Source organism: Squalius cephalus (assembly GCF_949319135.1).
Source record: "Squalius cephalus genome assembly, chromosome: 13".
Lineage (NCBI taxonomy): Eukaryota > Metazoa > Chordata > Actinopteri > Cypriniformes > Leuciscidae > Squalius > Squalius cephalus.
Genome location: NC_137134.1, coordinates 24,937,853 through 24,962,808, shown reverse-complemented (window position 1 = coordinate 24,962,808; position 24,956 = coordinate 24,937,853). Strand labels below are relative to the sequence as shown.

Below are 24,956 nucleotides of genomic sequence, written 5' to 3'. Positions count from 1 at the left end.
TATTTCAGAACGACTCTAATTACAGCATAGATGTTGGCTTGAGGAACTTGAAAGCAAACTGCACATTTGTGGTTCTTTCAAAATTCCTTTATTAAGACTTTGGCAAATGCAGCACTTTTCTTGGAATTTCATTTTAACAGCCTGTTAAAGGTCCAGTGTGTAAGAAATTCTCCCATCTAGCATTGAGATAATATATCGCAATCAACTCTCTCGCGCCACGCAGTTCAAAGTACGTATTACAGGTACGGTAGCCTTCACGAAAGGCGAAAACGCGAAATGCGGAGCAGTAGGCAGTATATCCTGTATGTCCCTTACCGGCTAACGTATTTCATGATGGCGCCTGAATATGGAGCATCAACCCCCACTGTTTATGCATGTGTAAATGTACAATTTCAAGCCTAAAGGAATACTTGGAATTGATGGTGGTGGTAAATATTCATGAAAAGGACACATACAGATTTTGATAATGAACTACTAAAAACGTTACACACTGGACCTTTAAAATCGTGCCTGCTACAGTACCTTCTAAGAGTCATAAGACAAGAATAATGAGGGTGAGTTATAAGGATGAATGATGACGTGTGAATATTCATTTAAATGCTAAATGTTTACATACGGTGGGTATTAGCCTAATAATAGGCCCCAAGTGTAGTATACAATTCCAAATTCAGCCAGCCATGCATTATGTTTTATGAGTAATCGTACTGTAGATCAGGGTTTCTCAAACTCGGTCCTGGAGGGCCACTGTCCTGCACAGTTTAGCTCCAACCCTGATCAAACACAGCTGTGAGTTTCTAATGATCCTGAAGACATCGATTAGCTTGCTCAGGTGTGTTTGATCAGGGTTAGAGCTAAACTGTGCAGGACTGGTCATCCAGGACCGAGTTTGAGAAACCCTGCTGTAGATAATGAATCCACATGATGGTTTATCTTGAGTCTTTGTTCATCTGTTCATAATATTTTAATACAAGTCACTCTGAGATGTGACAGAGCTCACACCAAGAGCTGAAAATTAAATCTGTTGTTTTATTCAGCTCCAAGCATAGTTTATTGAAATGACGTCAGGTACAATGTTCACTGGATGACATCTGCAGTACACTAGTGTTACTTAAAAAACACAACAAAACTCAGTTACCTTTTTTATATATAATAGCTGTCATATACAAAGATGACCCATATCAGCTGTTCACGCAGGACTTGAAGGTGTGAAGCTGGACATGGTCAAGTTACACCCATTTTGCTCTGCAATGAGCACCACTTGAATTTTTGGCAAACATGCACTATATTTTAAATGTTGTGTATATATCTCCCTCTGGTGGTGTCTGTCTCACATGAACATGTAGTAAGCCTATTAAATGTCTTAGATTCTTTAATAGTGCTGGCAAAAATTACAATAATTTTTTTTTTTTAAACAATTCATAGGTTTAATTACATCTGAATGGCGAGATAATTGTAGGGGTGAGCAGAGCACAACCTAACGTGGGGCTAGATGTAACACCCCTGTTTTAAATACCTCCACACATGCCAGCATGACGACACGTGCATTTACTCGTTGCTATATCAACACAATATAGATGAAAAAAAGCGCCAAAATTAAGAAATATTTGGGAGATTTTTAATCAGTTTTTTTGTGTTTATTTAAAATGAAAACAAATCTGATATTATTTTAGTCTTATCTTTTATTAAACAGTTTTTAAATAAGTATTTAACTAGTTGTTAACCAGCAGAAGACACTAGCCTGGTTTAAATCCCAGTTGACAAATCGGCAACTCGAGCACCAGAATCTACCACCAAAGACACACTGAATATAATGCCCTGAATTAGTATTAAACCAGAAGATGACCTCATTTAAACATGAACCGCTATCCAACACAACTTTCCGATGCTCTATGAAATTCAATGAGAAAACATCCATCCTCAAATATGAATCGTTAGCATCAAAGGTACAAAAAAGAAAGGCTGAAAAGCAGAGTTTGGCCAGTCGTGCTTCTTGTAAAGATCGGGGACCGGCTCGTCGCTCTTAGCAGCCTCACAATAGACCTAAAGAAAAAGTCTTGAGGGTTTTCTGTAATTTGTTCTGATTCTTTTTGAGCTCTCAAAAGTATAATATCTGCATTATTTTATAGACTGAAAACAGAGGGTATAACTGTACTTTTGTTGGATATCGACACATGTTGGGATAACGGAATGAAGCTGGTTATGAGTTAGCAACAAAATAGCATTAAGAAAAGTTTGGTGGATATTAAAGTAGTCTGATCCTCTGGGGTGGATGAGGCACTACATTCTCATGAAAGAATATAATGCAGATACATCACCCATGCAAGAGAAAGGTATGTAGTAGATGGAGGTAAAACGAATAGAAGACGTGAATGTTTTTAGCTTTTTAACACTGTTTTAGCATAAGAAACATTTATTGGACAGTTCATGTCTGATTTGGTCCTGATTTATATGTAATGTTATTGCTCAAAATGTTATTGAGTCACATTTGACGCAGCATTGCATTTGAAAGAGCTGGATCTGAAGATGAATTCAAACATTACATCATGATTTCAGACATTTGTTTTTTGTATGATAGAGTAGAGAAGATGAATGAGGGAAACTCTTCCCACACGGAGAGCAGTGATACGGTTTATCTCCTGTGTGAATCCGCTCATGTGTTTTCAGAGATGATGACTGACTGAATCTCTTGTTACAATGTGAACACTTGTAAGGTTTTTTTCTAGTGTGGACACTCCCATGTCTTTTCATAGATGCTAACTGACTGAATCTCTTCTCACAGTGTGAACACTTGTAAGGTTTTTCTCCAGTGTGAATTCTCTGGTGCTGTTTCAGTTCAGCGTTTGTAATAAAAGTCTTTCCACAATCAAAGCACATATAATTCTTCACACCACTGTGTATTTTCTGGTGTACGTTTAAATGACTCAGATGACTATAACTCTTTCCACACAAACAACACATGTAAGGCTTCTCCTTTGTATGAACTCTCAGGTGGATCTTCAGGTATTCTGCCCTAACAAAGTTTTTACCACACTGATCACAGTTAACTGGTGTTTCTCCTGAATGAGTAGGCAGATGTGATTTAAAAGCGCTAAAATGTGTGAAACTCTTCCCACACTGATCACATGTGTACGGCTTCTCTCCAGTGTGGATATTCATGTGTTCCTTAAGGGTCTTATAATTATTATAATTATTATTATTATTATTATTATGAACATGTTGGTACTCAAAAGCGCTTCCCTCCACGTTTTCTGGTGTGCATCGTCCATTTTTACCACATGTGCACCAGTTATGTATGTGCACCCCTCACTATAAATAAGTCTATGGTTCATTTACGCTAAATTTGCATTCCTGTTTCCTATTCAGGACACATTTTTTTAATTAAAAACAAACTGTTTAATTTTTATATTTTGTTTATTTCTAGAAATTAATATCTGAATGTCAAATTCTTTCAATATTTCCAACAAAAGTTCAGCAAAATGGTTGCAAAAATTGTGAACAGATGTAAAATGTAAAATAAAAGCACTTGGATATTATTTAGTTCGAGTTCCTGATGTTGACAACTAGGGATGCACTGATACCATATTTTCATAAACCATCCGATATTACAAATTCTTAGTATCAGCATCAGCTGATACCGATCTGTTTTTTTCTTGATATCTGTAGAATATCTATATGACCATAAGTGTAGTGGAAATCTGGTTAAATGTTAAAACAAATTAAAAATAGCTTTTTGTATTCTAAGAAAATACATTCATGAAAAATGTACATTATATTAAGATTTATATTTATATACATCTAAGCTATTTATAACATTTATATATAACTCTGACTATTTACCGCGCTGACTGACGTAACAGAACGTGACACTATTTAAATGTTGAATAGAGGATGGCTGAGAAAGAGTTTCTGAAGAGTAAATATTAATCTGTCCAACACAACATACTGCACACAAACAATTCAGGAGCTTTACTATGCTTTTTTGCCTTTTGTGGAGCTTAACAGTAACAACCATGAGTATGCAAAGTATTGGATTTGGATCAGTCTTCTTCAAAAATTGCAGTATCGGAGCTGATAGATACTGAATATTGGATCAGTGCATCCCTATTGACAACCAATATAAATGTTTCATTTGAGTTTCAGGATATTTTCTACCCAGTTCATGGAAAGTGCCCTGTACGTTATGTTTTACTTAACTGTTATTTCACAGCTCCTATAGCTTTTTTTTTTTTACTACAACCACAAAATCTGCTGAACTGCTGGAAGTTTTATAACCTTAAAGGAGAACTCCGGTCAATTTTAACATTGAGCTCATTTTTTTGTACATTTGGAGTGCTGTCAGTACAGAGAACAACGACAAAAATTGGTGTTGCCTACACCGTGTTATCCTCTTTTTAAAATGTACTTCCTGTTTTCGGTCAAAGTCCACAGTAGTCGATTGTCGAGTTCACGCGCGTGATCATAGTTAACTAAACCTATGCCCTTGAACTCGACAATCGACTACTGTGGACTTCGACCGAAAACAGGATGTAAATACAGGTTTGTGCGCTGGCTGAATTAACATCACTTTTATTCATAATATCTTTCACATCTACTGCAGATTCACCCGCGTTCACTCTGAAGGAATCACTCACATGGCTGGGCACTTGTAATGACACATCAAGGATGTTAAGAGGCTAAAAGCAGGTTTAAAACTTGCCCCATTGAAGTCAACAGGGTGCAAATTTAAAAAAAAAGGATAACACGGTGTAGGCAACACCGATTTTTGTCGTTGTTCTCTGTACTGACAGCACTCCAAATTTACAAAAAGTAAAAAAATTCACTTGTAGACTGATGGGAATAATCCAGCATTTACTGGTGAACTGCAGTGGGAGGAGCTTCACTGAAGGGGAATCAGAGTGTGGTAGCAGGAGCAGATCTGCCCAAATAAAAAATAAATGATCAAATTTTACACTGGGGGGCATGTTAAGTGTTCAGAAGGGAAATGGCCTGTGGAAAGAAACTGTTCCTGTGCCTGGATGTTTTTGTGGCCAGTGATCTGTGTCGCCGTCCTGACGGTAACAGTTCAAACAGGGGGTGTCCAGTGTGAATGGAGTCGGTAATGATTTTACCTGCTCTCTTCCTCACTCTGGAAGAGTACAGGTCCTGGAGGGAGGGCAGGGTGGCACCGATAATCCTCTCTGCAGTCCGGACTGTTCGTTGTAGTCTCCTGATGTCCGATTTGGTAGATGAACCAAACCAGACAGTGATGGAAGTGCTTAAAACAGACTCAATGACGGCTGAGTAGAACTGGATCAGCAGCTCCTGTGGCAGGTTGAACTTCTTCAGCTGGCGAAGGAAGTACAGTCTCTGCTGGGCCTTTTTCACAATGGAGTCAATGTGATTTGCCCACTTCAGGTCCTGAGAGATGGTAGAGCCCAGGAACCTGAATGACTCCACTGCTTCCACAGTGCTGTTCATGATGGTGAGAGGGGGGAGTGCTGGGGATTTTCTCCTGAAGTCCACGATCATCTCCACTGTTTTGAGTGTGTTCAGCTCAAGGCTGTTATAGCTGCACCAGACAGCCAGCTGTTCAACCCCCAGTCTGTAAGCAGACTCGTCACCATTTTGGATGAGACCGATGACAGTGGTGTCGTCTGCAAATTTCAGGAGCTTGACAGAGGGGTCTTTAGAAGTGCAGTCATTAGTGTACAGGGAGAAGAGCAGTGGGGAGAGAACGCACCCTTGAGGTGCGCCAGTGCTGATGGTGAGGGTCCTGGATGTGAGTTTTCCCAGTTTCACTCGCTGCTGCCGGTCCGTCAGGAAGGGTTAGGGTTAGGGCATGGAGAGCTATTTTTATTTATTTTATTTTTTTATGACTAAACGCAGAACAAACCAACAAAAACAACACAATAACTGGAGAGCTCCACACCGAGGCTGCCATCCGCAGCGCCATCTTGTATGTAATCAATGAAATAGTGTCATTGTCTGGCTTAAGTAAGTTCAGTGTTGATTCATTTCTACCAGAAAGACCCGGGAGGCAAAATACCGAAACAAGTACACATTTATTAACAGCCCAGCAAGCAAGTATTGTGTTATAAAGTTCTTTGGCGTAGGCCCCGTCCGTAGCTCACAGTCCGAGGGTACGGAATCTGCATTTCCTGCCTGAAGACAAAGGCGGAGCAAAGCCAACCCCCGGGAGGAATGGGTTAGGGGAGTTAGAGACCCCCGCGAGGTATGGACAGGGACCATCCTGGTGGTGGGGAGGATGGAGGTGAATGTAGGCGTCAGCATCTGCGACCTCAGACATGTGTACCAATCTTTTATACTACTATAAGTTTTAGAACACGATTGCATAGATGAGAAGGTAATAAGTTACGTAACAATTGAGTCTTCCTGGCAGAACTATACACTAAAGCTTTCATTTCCATTGTAAAAAATCATTAATTATCTATTTAGTTCACTGATTTCTCCAGAGCAACTATATAGATAAATAATGTCATCTTCCAGCCAGGCCCGGCGTCAAGGGGGGGCTTGGGGGGGCTTAGCCCCCCCTAAGATGATCTCAAGCCCCCCTTCGCGGTGATCTGAATGATGATTATGTGACTGAGCGTTCGTCTAAACACTTTATGAATAAGATAACAATAAACGAGAACTGTCTGAACTGTTCTTGACTTTAGGCTATTAAACGTCTCACACACATGTGAGAGGAAAACCCGAAAACTGTGACACCCCAAGTACGCAATGCATGACCTTAATTGCCCATCTACGGCAAGCCGCGAGGGGAAAATGCATTGCACACACACATAGAACGAGCACCAGCACATCCAGAATTAATGCATCATAACACAATCAAACATAAGGTCTGTTACAATTATTAAAATGAGGCTACTTTTATTATCAAATCAATATTACAATTGATTAGCCCCTCAATAATTTCATAGCGCATCACATAACCGCCGCGCAGCAATGAAGATGTTATAGAAGTTATCTTTTTTTTCACCATGGGCCACAAGAGAAATATTAAGAAAATAAATTAAGGTTAGGCCTATATACGTTATCAGAACATGTTGAGATTCAGCTCTCATCTGTCAGTTTTTACTTTCACTTTCTATAGTGAATAATTTGAATGGGATTGGATTACTTCTTCACCGACTATCACATTTCGCGCACGTCTTATTCCACCCATCCCACCACCCTTTGTAAGCTGAAGTGTTTGTCTTTAGAAATAAAAAATGTATTTAAACAAAAGATAAAAATACTGGTTACACAATAGTTAACATTTGTAGCAAATCATCATAAGGTTACATTATAATACTTCAGCTTATCCAATCTCAACAGGGCAGTCCTGTATGAGTGAAAAATTACACAGGCTATTTACCTTGTAAGCAGAATCAAGCAATAGATATAAAAAAAATAACTTGTTCCCATCTGAGATCTTCAAGTTAAGATAATACAGAAGAGAAAAAAAGCTAAAAGAATCTCAGTTAATAAACTGAGCTAGAAGATAACTAATTTCTCCCCAGGGATGCACACGACATCAAAATCAAAAATGCAACAACTCAGTCAAAAATGCAGTCATATTTATACGAAACTGGGTTACATTGTTCCAATGCAGTTTCTTTTTTTTTTTCAGAGGAACTAAAGCATGTGACATTCTGATGTCGACATTGTTCCCCATATATGGGCATTCTTGTGTCCTTTTAGTCTTCTGCGCTTTGGGCTTCTTATGTATCTGTGTATGCGTGCATATGTATCTGGAAGTGTGTTTGTAGTGTTGGGAACTTTTGTCTTCTTCAAAGAAGAGACCAGGAGACGTTGGGATCGCGTTCAAACAGAAGTTCTTCTTTATTGAGATCTTCACTGTACGTGCTGCAGTTCTTCCAACAGTCTAATTTCTAATACAGTATTCAGTTATACACATTCAAAAAGGGGAGGGATTACATAGAAGTGGAGACTCTGAACAAAGCATGTAAATTAGGTATACAGGTTAAGGAACCCAGCCCAGACTCCAGCGTGTTACCAGTCTCAATCCAATCAGCATAACCATTCAAACGCATATGTGCTAATCCAATCAGCCTAACGATTCAACGTCTGAACTGTGGCTCTGGCTCAAAGAGCCATTAAAAACAATAGGTTAGCGTCTCCGTGATCTGACTTATTTAACTTACAAAGGAAGAACAGGTCTGGCAGGAATCTCTTGCTGTAAACTCAATAATCACTTTCTCAGTTTATATACTATTGTAGTGGAAACCTAAATTAAACATTTAATAAATTTGTAATACAACAGTAGGTTCATAATATCAAAATTCTAATATTTCACTACAATACCGACACATGTTGGGATAACGGAATGAAGCTGGTTATGAGTTAGCAACAACAACAAATAGCATTAAGAAAAGTTTGTTGGATATTAAAGTAGTCTGATCCTCTGGGGTGGATGAGGCACTACATTCTCATGAAAGAATACAATGCATCACCCATGCAAGAGAAAGATGTGCAGTAGATGGCGGTTTTTAGCTTTTTTAACACTGTTTTAGCGTAAGAAACATTTATTGGAAAGTTCATGTCTGATTTGGTCCTGATTTACATGTAATGATATTGCTCAACATGTCATTGAGTCACGTTTGATGAGGACACAGCATTGCATTTGAAAGAGCTGGATCTGAAGATGAATTGAAACATTATATCATGATTTCAGACATTTGTTTTTTGTATGATTGAGTAGAGAAGCTGAATTAGTGAAACTCTTCCCACAAGGAGGGCAGTGATACAGTTTCTCTCCGGTGTGAATCCGCTCATGTGATTTCATGTTTCCTAACTGACTGAATCTCTTGTCACAGTGTGAACACTTGTAAGGTTTTTCTCCAGTGTGAATTCTCTGGTGCTGTTTCAGTTCAGCGTTTGTAATAAAAGTCTTTCCACAATCAAAGCACATATAATTCTTCACACCACTGTGTATTTTCTGGTGTACTGTTAAATGACTCAGCCAACTAAAACTCTTTCCACACAAAGAACACATGTAAGGCTTCTCCTTTGTATGAACTCTCAGGTGGCTCTTCAGGCCATCTGCCCTAAGAAAGTTTTTACCACACTGATCACAGTTAAATGGTGTTTCTCCTGAATGAGAACGCAGATGTGATTTAAAAGAGCTTAATTTTGTGAAACTCTTCCCACACTGATCACATGTGAAAGGTTTCTCTGCAGTGTGAATTCTCATGTGAACTTTAAAACTTTGTTTGTATGAGAAACTATTTCCACACTGATCACATGTGAAAGGTTTCTCTCCGGTGTGAATTCTCATGTGACGTTTAAGACTTTGTTTGTATGAGAAACTCTTTCCACACTGAGAGCAGGTGAAAGATTTGTTTGATCTTCTTTTCTGTGAGTGACTCAAAGATTTATTTCCATGTTTGACATCATGCTGTTTCTCCTCCGCTTCACTCAGTTCTTCGCTCTCCACATTCTCCTCCTGCAAGTCTAAAATGAAAGTAAAAAAGTTTTCTGTAAATCATAAAAACATCAAAGAGAGAAATATGAAGGGGGAAAGTGAACACTGATGTAACAGCAGAAAGTAGACAGACACTATATGAAAGTTATAACTGCGCACAGATAACAGCGTGAGTCCTGATTTTCACCTCTTCTTCTGCGTTTAAAATGTGCAAATTGGTGAGACAAAACACGTCCAAATGATACTTTTGCCAACGGTAACTTTCACTCTAAGATGGTAAAACTTAGCAGTTAATCCACGAATCACATGTGTGCCGAACCGTGGGGCCTGTCCCGTATGGATCACAGATCAACTATACGATCCGTTGCACCCCTAATAATTAATGAACACACTTATCATCATGATTGTTTATCAAATCTTAACAAAGATGGAGAAAAATCCTACTCCAGTGAGTAAACGTGTCCTTGTCCACAAACATGTTGCTACTCAAAAGCGCTTCCCTCCACGTTTTCTGGTGCGCATCGTTCATTTTTACCACATGTACACCAGTTATGTATGTGCACCCCTCACTATAAATAAGTATTTGGTTCATTTACACAAAAGTTGCCTTCCTGTTACCTATTCCGGAAAAAAATGATTTATTTTTTAAAAAAGTGTTTAATTTAGAAATGTTATGTTTATTTCTAGAAATTAATAAAATCATGTGAATGTCAAATCTTTTCAATATTTACAACAAAAGTTCAGTAACATGGTTGCAGAAATTGTGAACTAGATGTAAAATGTAAAATAAAACCACTTGGATAGTATTTAGTTTGAGTTCCTGATGTTGAGGGATGCAACATCCCCAACTAGGGATGCACCGATACCATATTTTCATAAACCATCTGATGGTTGTAGAATATCTATCTATAACTCTCTGTGTATGGAACTGGTTACTAAACACATTGCACTAAATACACACATTACTTAATATAGAGAATAATAGAGAAAAACAACAAATTAAAAAACAATTATCAATCTACATCAACACAAAATATATTGTAATTTTTCAGCAGCAAAAAAATAAAAAAATAAAAAAATTGGTGTACAGTAATTTTATTAAATCCAAACATTTAGTGAAATGTTAAGTTTAGTGGGGAACATTATTATAAAACACATTCATGAAAAATGTACATTACATTAAGATTTATATTTATATATATCTATTTATAAGATTCATATATATAGAGAGAGAGTTATATATATATTTTTTATAATATATATTACTATATTATATATAAAATATATAATATAATATATTATAACTCCAGCCTTTATCTATAGATCAAGTATAAAATAAGGGGTACCCTTACGAAAAAGCAGTGTATTCAAGTGTTCTATTAGCATACTTCTTTTCAGCTAAAAATAAGAAAGTATACTTTCAGTCTTCATTTTATGTACTTCTCATAAATATACTTTATGTACTTCTCAGAAATATACTTAAATTACACTTGTTTACTTGACTTATACTGAGAGAAAAGTCCAAGTATATTTGGCCTGTACTTGTACTCAATCTTTTGATCGAGAAACACTTAAAAGTATAATTAAGTATTCAAAGTATACTTGGCTTGTAGATTTGTTAACTCTTTAGTAGCCTATTAAATATATTTTTTTACATAGTTTTTCATATACAGTCTTATGAATTTCGTTTCATTGGTTTTACTTTAACTGTTATTTCACAGCTCCTATAGCTTTTTTTTTTTTTTACTACAACCACAAAATCTGTTGAACTGCTTGAAGTTTTATAACCTAATGATTTCTGGCATCATTAACAAAGAATCAAAAATAAACACCAACCTCTTTGTTCTTCAGTTTCTTCATCTTTTATCCTGCAGAGTTCTGGATCACTCATGTTCTCACTGTCCTCAATCTTCTTCACTTGTAGACTGATGGGAATAATCCAGCATTTATTGGTGAACTGCAGTGGGAGGAGCTTCACTGAAGGGGAATCAGTGTGTGGTAGGAGGAGCAGATCTGCCCACATCAAAAATAAATCATCACATTTGTTTTCACAATTTTACACATTGTATGCGTTTATGTTCATCTATCAAAATGTACAGTTGTACAAAACATGTAGAAAAACAATACCAGAATTAAAATAATACAAATATAAAGAAAATGTAAGAATATACAGTAGGATTAATAACAGATTAATAAGCAACACATTTAGGTGTATTTTTATTAATCGTTTATTAGTTTGTAGTCGTTTTTACATAAAACATGGTTTATCACTGACTGACTATAACAAAATAAACTGTAGATTTCAAAAGTGGTCTCAGTCTGTTGACACAAGTGAAATGAGCTTTAAGTGTCAGTTTACAGGTGATTGAAGACATCAGCATAATGAATGAGCTGAAAACTATTAAACTATAGACATTCAAAATAGAGGCTTTTTAGCAGCTGTTAATAGTGACACTCCTGAAACAATCTTTACAGATCAACAGCAGAGATCTGACTTTATTTGAGTCAGGATATGCTGAACTACTAAAAAACTGATCAAATCAAATAAAACATCAATAATAAAAAAATAAATAAAAAAACACCCATCTTTTTTCTGTTTTTTTCTAGTTTTTTTTTTCTGGTTCTTTTAAAAATAACTAGCCTACCCTAACAGCGGGATATGTATTTGAACAAATTTAGTTTGATTTTCCAATAACTACATTAGCAATAAAGAAATTAGATCATTCATTTCTCACAGACTCTGTATAAAATATTTAGAAGTAACATAAAATGTGGAATGGGTATTCAATTTCATTTTAACAATGTAAAGTATAGGGTAAAACATATTTTATGATTGTGTAAATATAAAAAGCACTGTAAACTCCCAATATTATTTCAGAAGAGTCAATGCGTTGCACATTACAGACATATTCAGTAAACACAAAACTCTTACAACTTTTCACAAAACAAATTCATACGCTCTCTCTGGGCTCTACCCGGAGCGATACAGTGTTTGCTAGTTTCAGCCCGACTAGCCTACGCTTAGATTGTTAAATCTGGATCTCAAAGTGCTGTGATTAACAGTGTCAAGACACAAGCAAACACTATATGAATGTTATAATGCAGAGCAAGAATCAAGGCTTCATCGGGACAGCAAGAATTATGATATCATTTGGTTTGTTGGTCTGTTCGGTCGGATTGCTTTCACACCTCAAGCGAACCGTCCCAGAGTTTGTTTGCAATCGGTCCGAGACCACCTTCAGGAGGTTTTGGAGCGATTGTTCTGGCGTGGCAGCTTGGAAAAAAATTGTATAAGGAGTCTTTTCATTCTTCTTCTAATAAATCACCAATGTCTCTTATCATCTGCATTTTTCTGAGCCTTTTTAGTTTTTATACACAGCTGTGAAGGAAAGTATTAAAATAGTGTTACGGTTTTTCTTCAGTGTGGATCTTTCATGTTTCCTAAACTCTTGTCACAGTGTGAACACTTGTAAGGTTTTTCTCCAGTGTGGATGTAACCCATTAGTAGGATTTAACACCAAAAAAAAAAAAAAGAAAAAAAAAGAAAGGAGGAAAAATATCTACTGGGTCTGAGCTCACCAAATACAGATAAATCACAACCTATATTAATGTCTGGAGTCCTGGGTTCGGGGTCTCACAACTTGCAATAAAAAAATAAATAAAAAAAGATTTAATAATCTTAAATGTGTGTCTGCAATTAATTGTTTAAATGGTTGTTTACAGTACTAACTGGACAAATAAAATAAAAAATATATAATAAACCAGTGAATAAAATAAAATAGGAAATATAATTAATTAATGAATAATAATAAAATTAATGAATTAAACAATCAGTTCACTGACCAGTAACTGTTTTCACTGAAATCTTTTCTTTAACTTCAATTCAATGTGCACGCATCACTTTGCACACATCACATGAGAATACTTTTGCCTCTTTACAAATCACCATTTGAAAACAAAATATATCATTCACCAATGAGTTCTTAGGTCAAGAAAATATGATCATATAACACCAATTTTATCGTCTCTACACTGGTTATCTATTAAGTTCTGTATCAATTACAAAGTATTACTACTGACCTATAAAGCCCTAAATGGTTTAGCTCCTATTTAACGGAACTTCTATCGCCCTACAATCCATCGCGCTCTTTAAGATCACTAAATTCGAGGCTTCTGCAAGTTCACTAAAGGAGGGAGGGCGTTTTCACATTTAGCTCCTAAACTCTGGAATGGCTTTCCTGATATATATTGTTCGGGGCTCAGACTCGCTGTCCCAGTTTAAAACTAGATTAAAGACGCATCTCTTTAGCCAAGCATTCACATAATACCTTTTATACTACATTTACATTTACATTTATTCATTTAGCTGACGCTTTTATCCAAAGCGACTTACAATTGCTATATACGTCAGAGGTCGCACGCCTCTGGAGCAACTAGGGGTTAAGTGTCTTGCTCAGGGACACATTGGTGTCTCACAGTGGATTCGAACCCGGGTCTCTCACACCAAAGGCATGTGTCTTATCCACTGCGCCACACCACCACCCCCTTTCTTTTTTTTTCTTTTTTTTTTTTTTGGTGTTAAATCCTACTAATGGGTTACATCCACACTGGAGAAAAACCTTACAAGTGTTCACACTGTGACAAGAGTTTAGGAAACATGAAAGATCCACCACTATTACTACAGTTGAATCAGATCGAATGCATTATTATTATGAACAGCAGCTATGCTAATTATTTCCCACCTGCTTTTCTGTTGTTATCTCGGGAGGCTAGTGCATGCCGGTTAGAAATGTGTCCGAAGGCTTGTTCGACTTCATGCAGCTCTCCCCGATCGACATCGGCTGCGGCTGGATGCACCCGATCGGTGAGAGTAGCCGCGTGTAGGCGGGGAGGAGCTGCAAACGGAGACGTGGAGTCGGACACTTTCTGGTTCCCGTAGTGACTGCTCACGTGGTGTTTGCATACTTTACAACAGCTGAAGTGAAATAAATCCAATATTTGCCAAATAATACACAGATATTTCAGAGACATTTTCATTCAATACTTTATGTACAGCTTCATACAGCGTCTGTTTGAACAAGAATAAAGTTCAACATAAGCTACTATCAATGAAGTGGAGTCTACGTTTTTTAATCAGTTTTAATTTGATAAACATGACACAATAACATCGCAACTACATGAAAAGAGTGTTTACTGTTATAAAAAATCTGATTTGTGAGCTTTAAGCGGGTCGCACACCGGACGCGCAGCTCAGCGCCGCGCCACGCAGCGCCACGTTTTTTAAATTCGAACACATTATTCTCTATGAGAGTGCACACATCGGCGGCGCCTTTCGGCGTCTGTCCGCGGCGCCCAGCAACGGCTCAGGACCGTGTTCAAAATCCTGCCGCGCCACAGAGCGCCATTTAAATAGTTTTATATTAAATTTACATGTATGTGTCTCAAATCGTAGTTAATGTACATATGGACTTAACCTGTGCTGCAATATACATTTAGTTTTATATTTATTTACAGAAATCGGAAAATTGCTGATGTTATCGGATTTTCAGTTGACAGTTGTCCTAGACGTGGCGCGGCGCGGCGCTGAGCTGCGCGTCCGGTGTGCGACCCGCTTTAGAGGAACTAAAGGTGTTCGAATAAACACGAAACACTCGTGATCGTTGTCATGCGGTGAATCCGGCCAATCGTGGAACAGCTGTGTCGTCATCAGTCCTCGTGCAGCCCAGTGCAGCCGCTCTTGAGAAGCTGCGCTGGCTGAGTTCTCCGGCTACTCTCGAATTGCTCTCGCGGTACTTTGATGGCATACGTCACAGTCACGTGGCGTCGGCGCTGCATCAAGTCGGACAAAATTTCTAACCGGCATGCACTGCTTTAAGTCAGCCGCCGATCGGTCTGCGCAGAGCTGCATGAAGTCGAACAAGCCTATTGTGTCCGAGTGCGGTCCGCCTTGCTCTGATGTCATGCTGACATATGTCAAAAATCTCTCGCGAGCGCAAGGCGCACATGTCGGATTCTGCAGTCGAGCGCAGTTGCTCTCCACTGACTGCGCTGATCAAAAGCACGATGGGAAACGACTTGCTGACGACACAGCTTAATGCTCATTGGTTTAAACAACTGTGATGTATTGTTCTCTTTTAAAATGTTTGATTTTAAAACTCTAATATCATGTTTTATGTGTATATGTTATGTGTGAATATTCCCAAACTATCTGACAGTGCGATCTCTTTGGGTTATGCAATTTAAAGGGTAAGTTCGGTATTTTACACTTAAAGCCCTGTTTACAGATAGTTTCTGATGAAATAGAACGGTTAAGATTAAAATTTGGACACATGCTGCTGTCCCGAGAATTCTAGGTTTATTTCGCTTTCCCCAAAACCTCTAGAATGGGTGTGTAGGTGCACTGGAACAATTCTTCATAAAACGCATTAAACTTTCGTTTACAAAGACCTGAAACTCACCGAGTGGTCAGGGGTGTTCACTGATATGATCACATAAAAATCGCTGCAAAAGATGCTTTCCAAAAGGTTTTATCGTAGTTTTTGTCCAACTCCATTGACTTGTATTGAAAGAGCTGTGTGAGGTACGGTATTACTCCACCGCTTCTTCTTCTGCTTCTTCTGTGTATTCAATTAAATGCCAGCGGTTTGCTTGCAATTGGCAAAGGTGCATTATCGCCACCAACTGGGCTGGAGTGTCTATTATTCAAGCTCTCAACGGAAGAATCTACGGGTGTGAGGCGTTTTGAAAAATAGATCCACAGTTTTACAACGAATGGTAAAACACCTGTTGGAAAGCATCTTTTGCAGCGATTTTTGTGTGAGCATATCAGTGAACACCCCTGACCACTCGGTGAGTTTCAGGTCTTTGTAAACTAAAGTTTAAAGCGTTTTATTAAGGATATGTTCGAGTGCACCTATACACACATTCTAGAGGTTTTGGGGAAAGCGAAAGAAACCTAAAATTCTCGGGACAGCAGCATGTGTCCAAATTTTAATCTTAACCGTTCTATTTAATCAGAAACGATCTGTAAACAGGGCTTTAAGTGTTAAATACCGAACTTACCCTTTAATTTTTATAAAAAAAAAAAAAAAAATAGATAAAAACACATATGTCTGTATTAAAGAAAATATTGATAAACATGTATTTGGAATGGAATTAAATAACAAGTACTTTGGGTGTCTTGTTCATTTTATTTATTTTCATATAAAAGCAACAGAACTTGAATTACATCCAGTTTATTAGCAACACTGTGCACGAGCTTGAAACCCGCGATATCAATCAATGCCAGCATGACGAAACGTGCATTTACTAATTTACCAACTCTATATAGAGAAAAACTGGGCCAAAATTAAGAAATCTTTGGGAGACATCACTGAAAATGTATTTAACCATTGCAAAAATAAATTTCTTATGTTTATTTTTAATCTGCTTTTTTGTGTGTGTTTTTTTTTTTAAATGAGACAAATCGGATATTATTTTAATCTGTTATGTAAAAGTTAAGAAAGTTCTTTAATGCTGATCTAGCCAGCAGAAGACACTAGCCGGGTTTAAATCCCAGTTGCGCAAAAATTTACACAACAAATCGGCAACCCAAGAACCAAAATAAAAAAAACTCCCCACACCAAAAACTACCACCAAAGACACACTACATATAATGCGGAATAGCATTAAACCAGAAGATGACCTCATTATCAAATTGGAAATAGTTCCCTCACAAAACACTTCATTTAAACATGAACCGCTATCAAACACAACTTTCCGGTGCTCTTTGAAATTCAATGAGAAAACATAATCCTCAAAATATGATTTGTTAGCATTAAAGGTACAAAAAAGAAAGGCTCAAAAGCAGAGTGTGGCGAGTCGTGCTTCCCCTCGTAAAGATCGGGGACCGGCTCGTTTATTGTCATTTATTGTTTCTAGATGAATTCAAGATTAATTCAAACATTACATCATGATTTCAGACATTTGTTTTTTGTATGATTGAGTAGAGAAGATGAATGATTGAAACTCATGCCACATGGAATGCAGTGATACGGTTTCTCTCCAGTGTGGATCCGCTCATGTATTTTCATGTTTCCTATCTGAATGAATCTCTTGTCACAGTGTGAACACTTGTAAGGTTTTTCTCCAGTGTGGATCCGCTCATGTGATTTAAGGATGCTTGACTGACTGAATCTCTTGTCACAGTGTGAACACTTATAAGGTTTTTCTCCAGTGTGAATTCTCTGGTGCAGTTTCAGTTCAACATTTGTACGAAAAGTCTTTCCACAATCAAAGCACATGTGATTCTTCACACCACTGTGTATTTTCTGGTGTGATTTTAAACTACTCAGCTGACTAAAACTCTTTCCACACAAAGAACACGTGTAAGGCTTCTCCTTTGTGTGAACTCTCAGGTGGATCTTCAGGGATAATTCCCCCAGAAAGTTTTTACCACACTGATCACATGTGTACGGCTTCTCTCCAGTGTGGATTTTCATGTGTTCCTTAAGGTGTCCTTTTTGTATGTAACTCTTCCCACACTGATCACATGTGTATGGTTTCTCTCCAGTGTGGATTTTCATGTGAATATTAAGGGATCCTTTTTGTGTGAAACTCTTCCCACACTGATCACATGTGTGTGGTTTCTCTCCACTATGAGAACTCATGTGAAGAGTTAAACTCTGTTTGTATGGGAAACTCTTCCCACACTTATCACATTTATGCAGATTCTTTCCAGTGTGGATATTCATGTGTTTATTAAGGGTTGCTTTTTTTTTGTAACTCTTCCCACACTGATCACATGTGTGTGGCATTTTTCCAATGTGGATCTTCATGTGTTTCCTAAGGGTTGCTTTTTGCACAAAACTCTTCCCGCACTGATCACATTTGTGCTGAATCTCTCCGGTGTGGATTCTCATGTGTTGATTAAAGTGTCCTTTTTGTGCGAAACTTTTCCCACACTGATCACAAGTGTGCGGCTTCTCTCCAGTGTGGATCCTCATGTGACCCTTAAGGTGTTCTTTTCGAGTGAAACTCTTCCCGCACTGATCACATGTGAAAGGTTTCTCTCCATTGTGGATCCTCTCATGTGATTTCAGGTGTTTTGAAAAACTGAATCTCTTGTCACAGTGTGAACACTTGTAAGGTTTTTCTTCAGTGTGAATTCCCTGGTGCCGTTTCAGGTCAGCATTTGTAATAAAAGTCTTTCCACAATCAAAGCACAAATAATTCCTCACACCACTGTGTCTTTTCTGGTGTAATTTTAAAGTACCCAGTTGACTAAAACTCTTTCCACACAAAGAACACATGTAAGGCTTCTCCTTTGTGTGAACGCTCAGGTGGAGTTTCAAGGATTTTGCCCAAAGAAATGTTTTACTGCATTGATCACAGTTAAATGGTCTTTCTCCAGAGTGCAAACGCAGATGTGATTTAAGAGTGCCTGCATTTCTGAAACTCTTCCCGCACTGATCACAAGAGTGCGGCTTCTCTCCAGTGTGGATTGTCATGTGTTCCTTAAGGGATCCTTTTGTTCTGAAACTAATCCCACACTGATCACAAGAGTGCGGCTTCTCTCCAGTGTGGGTTTTCATGTGTTTATTAAGGTGTCCTTTTAGTGTGAAACTCTTCCCGCACTGATCACATGAGTGTGGCTTCTCTCCAGTGTGAATTCTCATGTGAAGTTTAAGACTTTGTTTGTATGAGAAACTCTTTTCACACTGAGAGCAGGTGAGAGATTTGTTTGATCTTCTTTTCTGTGAGTGACTCAAAGATTTATCTCCTTTTTTGACATCATGTTTCTCCTCCGCTTCACTAAGTTCTTCGCTCTCCACATTCTCCTGCAAGTCTAAAATGAAAGTAAAAAAGTTTTCAGTAAATCATAAAAAAATCAAAGAGAGAAATGTGAAGGGGGAAAGTGAACACTGATGCAACAGCAGAAAGTAGACAGACGCTGTACGAAAGTTATAACTGCGCACAGATAACAGCGTGAGTCCTGATTTTCACCTCTTCTTCTGCGTTTAAAATGTGCAAATTGGTGAGACAAAACACATCCAAATGATAAACTTTCAATCTAAGATGGTAAACCTTAGCAGTTAATCCACGAATCACATGTGTGCCGAACCATGGGGCCTGTCCCATATGGATCACAGATCAACTGTATGATCCGTTACACCCCTAATAATTAATGAACACACTTATCATCATGATTGCTTACCAAATTTTACCAAAGATGGAGAAAAGTCCTAGCCTGGCTCCGCCCTCCTGCGTACTTCCGCTCAATTTAATTTCCCTTCAGTACTACGTCTGGGATTGTGGTGTATTCTTTGTTTTTCTCCGGCCAAAATTTTGGCGGCCCAATCAGCGAACAGAGGGAGTGGCTGAGAACGATGACGTTGATGTTGTGCGTTAGTTTGAGTTGTAGGGTTACGTCACGACCAAAGGTTAGTGATTGGTTATGGCAGATCCAGAGTGACTCTGGGCAGATCCAATAGTTTTAAACTTCAACAGACTGCCCGCCTACAAGGAAGTTAACGCTTGTCAATGGAGAGAGGCCAGATATGTACAAATTAAATGTACGAGAGTCTGGTAGAACCAGGCTAGAAAAATCCTACTCCAGTGAGTAAACGTGTCCCTGTCCCCAAACATGTTGGTACTCAAAAGCGCTTCCCTCCACGTTTTCTGGTGCGCATCGTTCATTTTTACCACATGTACACCAGTTATGTATGTGCACCCCTCACTATAAATATTTGGTTCATTTAGGCTAAATTTGCATTCCTGTTACCTATTCAGAATTATTATTATTATTATTTTTTTTTAATTTTTTTTCTAGAAATTAATAAAATTATGTGAATGTCAAATCTTTTCAATATTTACAACAAAAATACAGCAACATGGTTGCAAAAATTGTGAACCAGATGTAAAATGTAAAATAAAACCTCTTGGATAGTATTTAGTTTGAGTGTTGACAACTAGGGATGCACGATACCATATTTTCATAAACCATCCGATATTCCAAATTCTTATTATCAGCTGATACCGATCCGAAAACATTGCTGTTTTTTTCTTGATAGTTGTAGTATATCTATAACTCTCTGTGTGTGGAACTGTACTAAACACATTGCACTAAATACACACTTTACTTATTATAGAGAATTATAGAGAAAAACAACAAATGAATAAAATTGATCAATCTACAACAATACACAGTAATTTTATAAAATCGAATAATTTAGTGAAATGTTAAGTTTAGTGAGGAACATTCTTATAAAATACATTCATGAAAAATGTATATTACATTAAGATTTATATTTATATACATCTATTTATAAGATTTATATATAGAGAGAGAGTTATAATATATATATATATATATATACATATATATATATATATATATATATATATATATATATATATATATATATATATGTGTGTGTAGAAAGAGAGAGAGAGAGAGAGAGAGAGAGAGAATTATATATATTATAACTCTGGCTAAATAAGCAAATTCACAGACCTTTACCTACAGATCAAGTATAAAATAAGGGGTACCCATACGAAAAATAAGTTTATTCAAGTGTGCTATTAGTATATTTCTTTTAAACTAAAAAATAAGAAAGTATACTTTCAGTCTACTTTTTATGTACTTATACAGTAAATATACAGTACTTTATGTAGTTCTCAGAAATATACTTCAAATTTAACTTTAGTATACTTGACTTATACTGACAGAAAAGTCTAAATATATTTGGCCTATACTTGTTGATCGAGATTAAAAGTATGATTAAGCATTCTTGGCTTACTTGTGTTTACAAATTTTGATTGAGTAGCCAATATTTTTTAAAAGCATAATATTACCCACTGTCTTATAAACTAACATGTTCAGATTTATATTGTAACAAGCTCTCGGGTGGAATAGCTTACAGAGTAAATAAAATGCATGGAACTGAACCTGATATTATACACAGCGAAAATAATAATTTAAAGTTTATTCAAGTGTTCTATTAGCATACTTCATTTCAGCTAAAAATAAGAAAGCATACTTTCAGTCTACATTTTATATACAGTACTTCTCAAAAATATACTTTATGTAGTTCTCAGAAATATACTTAAATTACACTTAAGTGTACTTGACTTATACTGAGAGAAAAGTCCAAGTATATTTGGCCTGTACTTGTACTCAATCTTTTGATCTAGATATACTTAAAAGTATATTTAAGTATTCAAAGTATACTTTGCTTGGTGTTAACGCTTTTGAGTAGCCTATTAAATTTACTTTTTTACATAGTTTTTCATATACAGTCTTATGAAACTTACATTGTTTGAAAATATTGATTCAAATATTGATATAAAACAGATATGTTTCTAATTCTGTGTATTTCTGTGTAGTCTGTGTAGTCCACTGGTAGTGTACATAGGAATTTACTTTAATTCTACTTTACTAATTGACTGAATTTTGCAGCTATCCTTGTTTCACTGTTATACGGTAGGGGGCGCTATGACACATCTTCTAGAACAGAATCTCAGGATCAAAACAGGAGAAGAAGAAGCTGTAACAAGCAGGTAACAAGTGATAGAAGATTGCTCATTTAAATGTAAAAAAGCATGATCATCAAACATTAAAAAGCTTGTAAATCAAAACTGCTTGTTAACAAATGAAATGAAGCGTAACCCAAAATGAAACCCTTTCTTTATGAAACATCCTGAAAAAGGATGCCTGAAGCTAATAAAATGTTTTTAAATTTAAAGTACAGTTAAAGGTATTTTTCAAGTATAAAAAATTAAATTTGAATAGACTAGACCTACTGCAAAAATAATATAGAAATAGTAAACTATAAGTATAATGTAAAGTTCACTTAAAGAAAACTTGTAGTATAAAACTACTAAACTAGTAGTTTACTGAGAGTACACTAAAAGAAAACTTGCAAGTATACTTGCAGCATAAAACTACTATAGTAAGAGCAAAAAGAATATATAATTAGTAAACTACAATAATGTTAAGTTCACTTAAAGAAAACTTGTAGTATAAAACTACTAAACTAGTAGTTTACTGAAAGTATACTTCAAAGTGTACTTACATAAACTAAAAATATGCTACAAGTATTAAAATAGTAAACTACTAGTATACCCATAAGTTAACTTGCAGTACAAATGAGAAACATAATTATGAACTATAGTAGTGCACTTAAAGTTTACTACACTTATAGTGCAGTTAAACATATACATTTACATACTAAAACTGGGCCAATTTAGTCAAGTGGTATTAAAATAGTACACTTACAAGTTTACTACAAGTACATATTGAAATTAGCATACTTACTGCCTAATGTATATTTAAAAATATACTTGAACATTACTTAAGTGTACTTCATAAAATTAACTTGAAGTATACTTCTTTTTTCGTGTGGGTATTGAATCATCTCGGAGTGAGTTTTACCGCGCTGACTGTCGTAACAGAATGTGATGCTGTTTAAATGCTGAATAGAGGATGGCTGAGAAAGAGTTTCTGAAGAGTAAATATTAATCTGTCCAACACAACATACTGCACACAAACGTTTCAGGAGCTTTACTATGCTTTTTTACCTGGAGCTTAACAGAGCTTACAACCACGAGTACGCAAAGTATTGGATTTATCAGAGAGACTGATAGATACTGAATATTGGATCAGTGCATCCCTATTGACAACCAATATAAATGTTTCATTTGAGTTTCAGGATATTTTCTACCCAGTTCATGGAAAGTGCCCTGTATATTAGTCATAAATAAAGAATCAAAAATAAACACCAACCTCTTTGTTCTCCAGTTTCTTCATGTTCCATCCCGCAGGACTCTGGATCACTCATGTTCTCACTGTCCTCAATCTTCTTCACTTGTAGACTGATGGGAATAATCCAGCATTTATTGGTGAACTGCAGTGGGAGGAGCTTCACTGAAGGGGAATCAGTGTGTGGTAGGAGGAGCAGATCTGCCCGCATCAAAAATAAATCATCAAATTTGTTTTCACAATTTTACACATTGTATGCATTTATATTTATCTATCAAAATGTACATTTGTTCAAGACATGTAGAAAAACATGAATAAATACCAGAATTAAAATAATCATAATATAAAGAGAATGTAAGAATATAAATACAGAAGGATAAACTATTGTGGAAATGAATCTATAGATTAATAAGCAACAAATAACACATTTAGATGAACTTTTATTAATCGTTTTTTAGTTTGTAGTCGTTTTTACATAAAACATGGTTTATCACTGACTATAACAAAATAAATTGTAGATTTCAAAAGTGGTGATTATGCAGTTTGTCTCAGTCTGTTGACACCAGTGAAATGAGCTTTAAGTGTCAGTTTACAGGTGATTGAAGACATCAGCATAATGAATGAGCTGAAAACTATTAAACTATAGACATTCAAAATAGAGGCTTTTTAGCAGCTGTTAATAGTGACACTCCTGAAACAAGCTTTACAGATCAACAGCAGAGATCTGACTTTATTTGAGTCAGGATATGCTGAACTAAAAAAAACTGCTTTGTCATTATATTGTTTCTCACAATCTGAGACAAATAAAACATCAGTAATAAAACAAATGACACCCATCTTTGCAGTAGTTTTTTTTTTTTATCTTTTCTGCTTATCTTATCTTATCTTTTATTTAGGAGGCGCTGATGGTGTTCACATGCACATTTAGAATTGGTTCTATAGTTATGTGCATTTGAATATACAGTGTACGCAGGTTTGGAATTCCCTACTGTCAGGGGTGGGGTTGGCGGAAGTAGCGAGGACTCAAGTGCAGAGAAATAAGGCTTTTTATTAAGTATAAAAAACAAAACAGGAACAAACAAAACGTACTCGGTTACTAACGTAACCTCGGTTCTCTCTAGAAGAGGGAACGAGTACTGCGTTTTGCTAAAAACGCTATGGGAAAAGTCTCTTTTCGCGAAAACACTGAAGCAAAAAATTATCCTTAATTTTCATATATGTAAAACGCGTTGCGGCAGCAGCAGACAGCTGAAGCAAGACGGCTTGTCTGCTCATTGGCTGCTCTGCGGCAACTGCATAAGCCTATCGAGCGCAGGCTGATGCAACATCAGGCCAATGAGGGCGCTTCGCGCCCTCCTCGCCACTTCCCGCCGAAACGGGCGTGGCTTATCCCTATAAAAGGAGCTCGAAAAGGCTGATTCACTCAATTTTGATCGCTGAAGCGAACCAGAGCAAACCAAACGCACGGCAGGGAACGCAGTACTCGTTCCCTCTTCTAGAGAGAACCGAGGTTACGTTAGTAACCGACAGGGACGGATTATGACTTGTTAAGGCCCTGGGGCCAGTTATCTCCAAAGGCCCCCCCAGCCCCCCCTCAGTTCGATAATAAAATCGTTTTGCGATAAATATAATGCACAATGTTGTTGGTGAAGACAGGGCTGCCAAATCTCACGCATCGTGTTGACACTGTTCTCCGTTTTTTCACGCAATGAAAAATCAGAGAGAGATGGGTAGTCGAAAATCAGTCGATTTTGCTGTGGAAACTGGACAATAGCCTGCTATTAGTAG

General features: G+C 36.9%; 1 protein-coding gene across 3 annotated transcripts in view; it reads right to left on the bottom strand.

Annotated features, from left to right (window-relative positions):
- LOC307169691 (uncharacterized protein) overlaps positions 1-24,956 on the bottom strand; it is a 52,698-nt gene continuing 27,742 nt past the window's right edge. Inside the window, exons 4-7 of one of the 3 annotated variants that reach the window (XM_079890445.1) lie at positions 23,193-23,369; positions 11,264-11,440; positions 9,211-9,456; positions 1-3,171 (exon numbers count right to left, since the gene is read on the bottom strand). In XM_079890445.1, coding sequence (XP_079746571.1) covers positions 3,164-3,171; positions 9,211-9,456; positions 11,264-11,440; positions 23,193-23,369 — 608 coding nt within the window. In that variant the 3' untranslated portion in view covers positions 1-3,163. Of the gene's footprint in view, positions 3,172-7,997; positions 9,457-11,263; positions 11,441-16,960; positions 19,254-23,192; positions 23,370-24,956 lie in introns of those variants that run through there. The other 2 variants (XM_079890443.1, XM_079890442.1) reach the window with 2 other exon arrangements.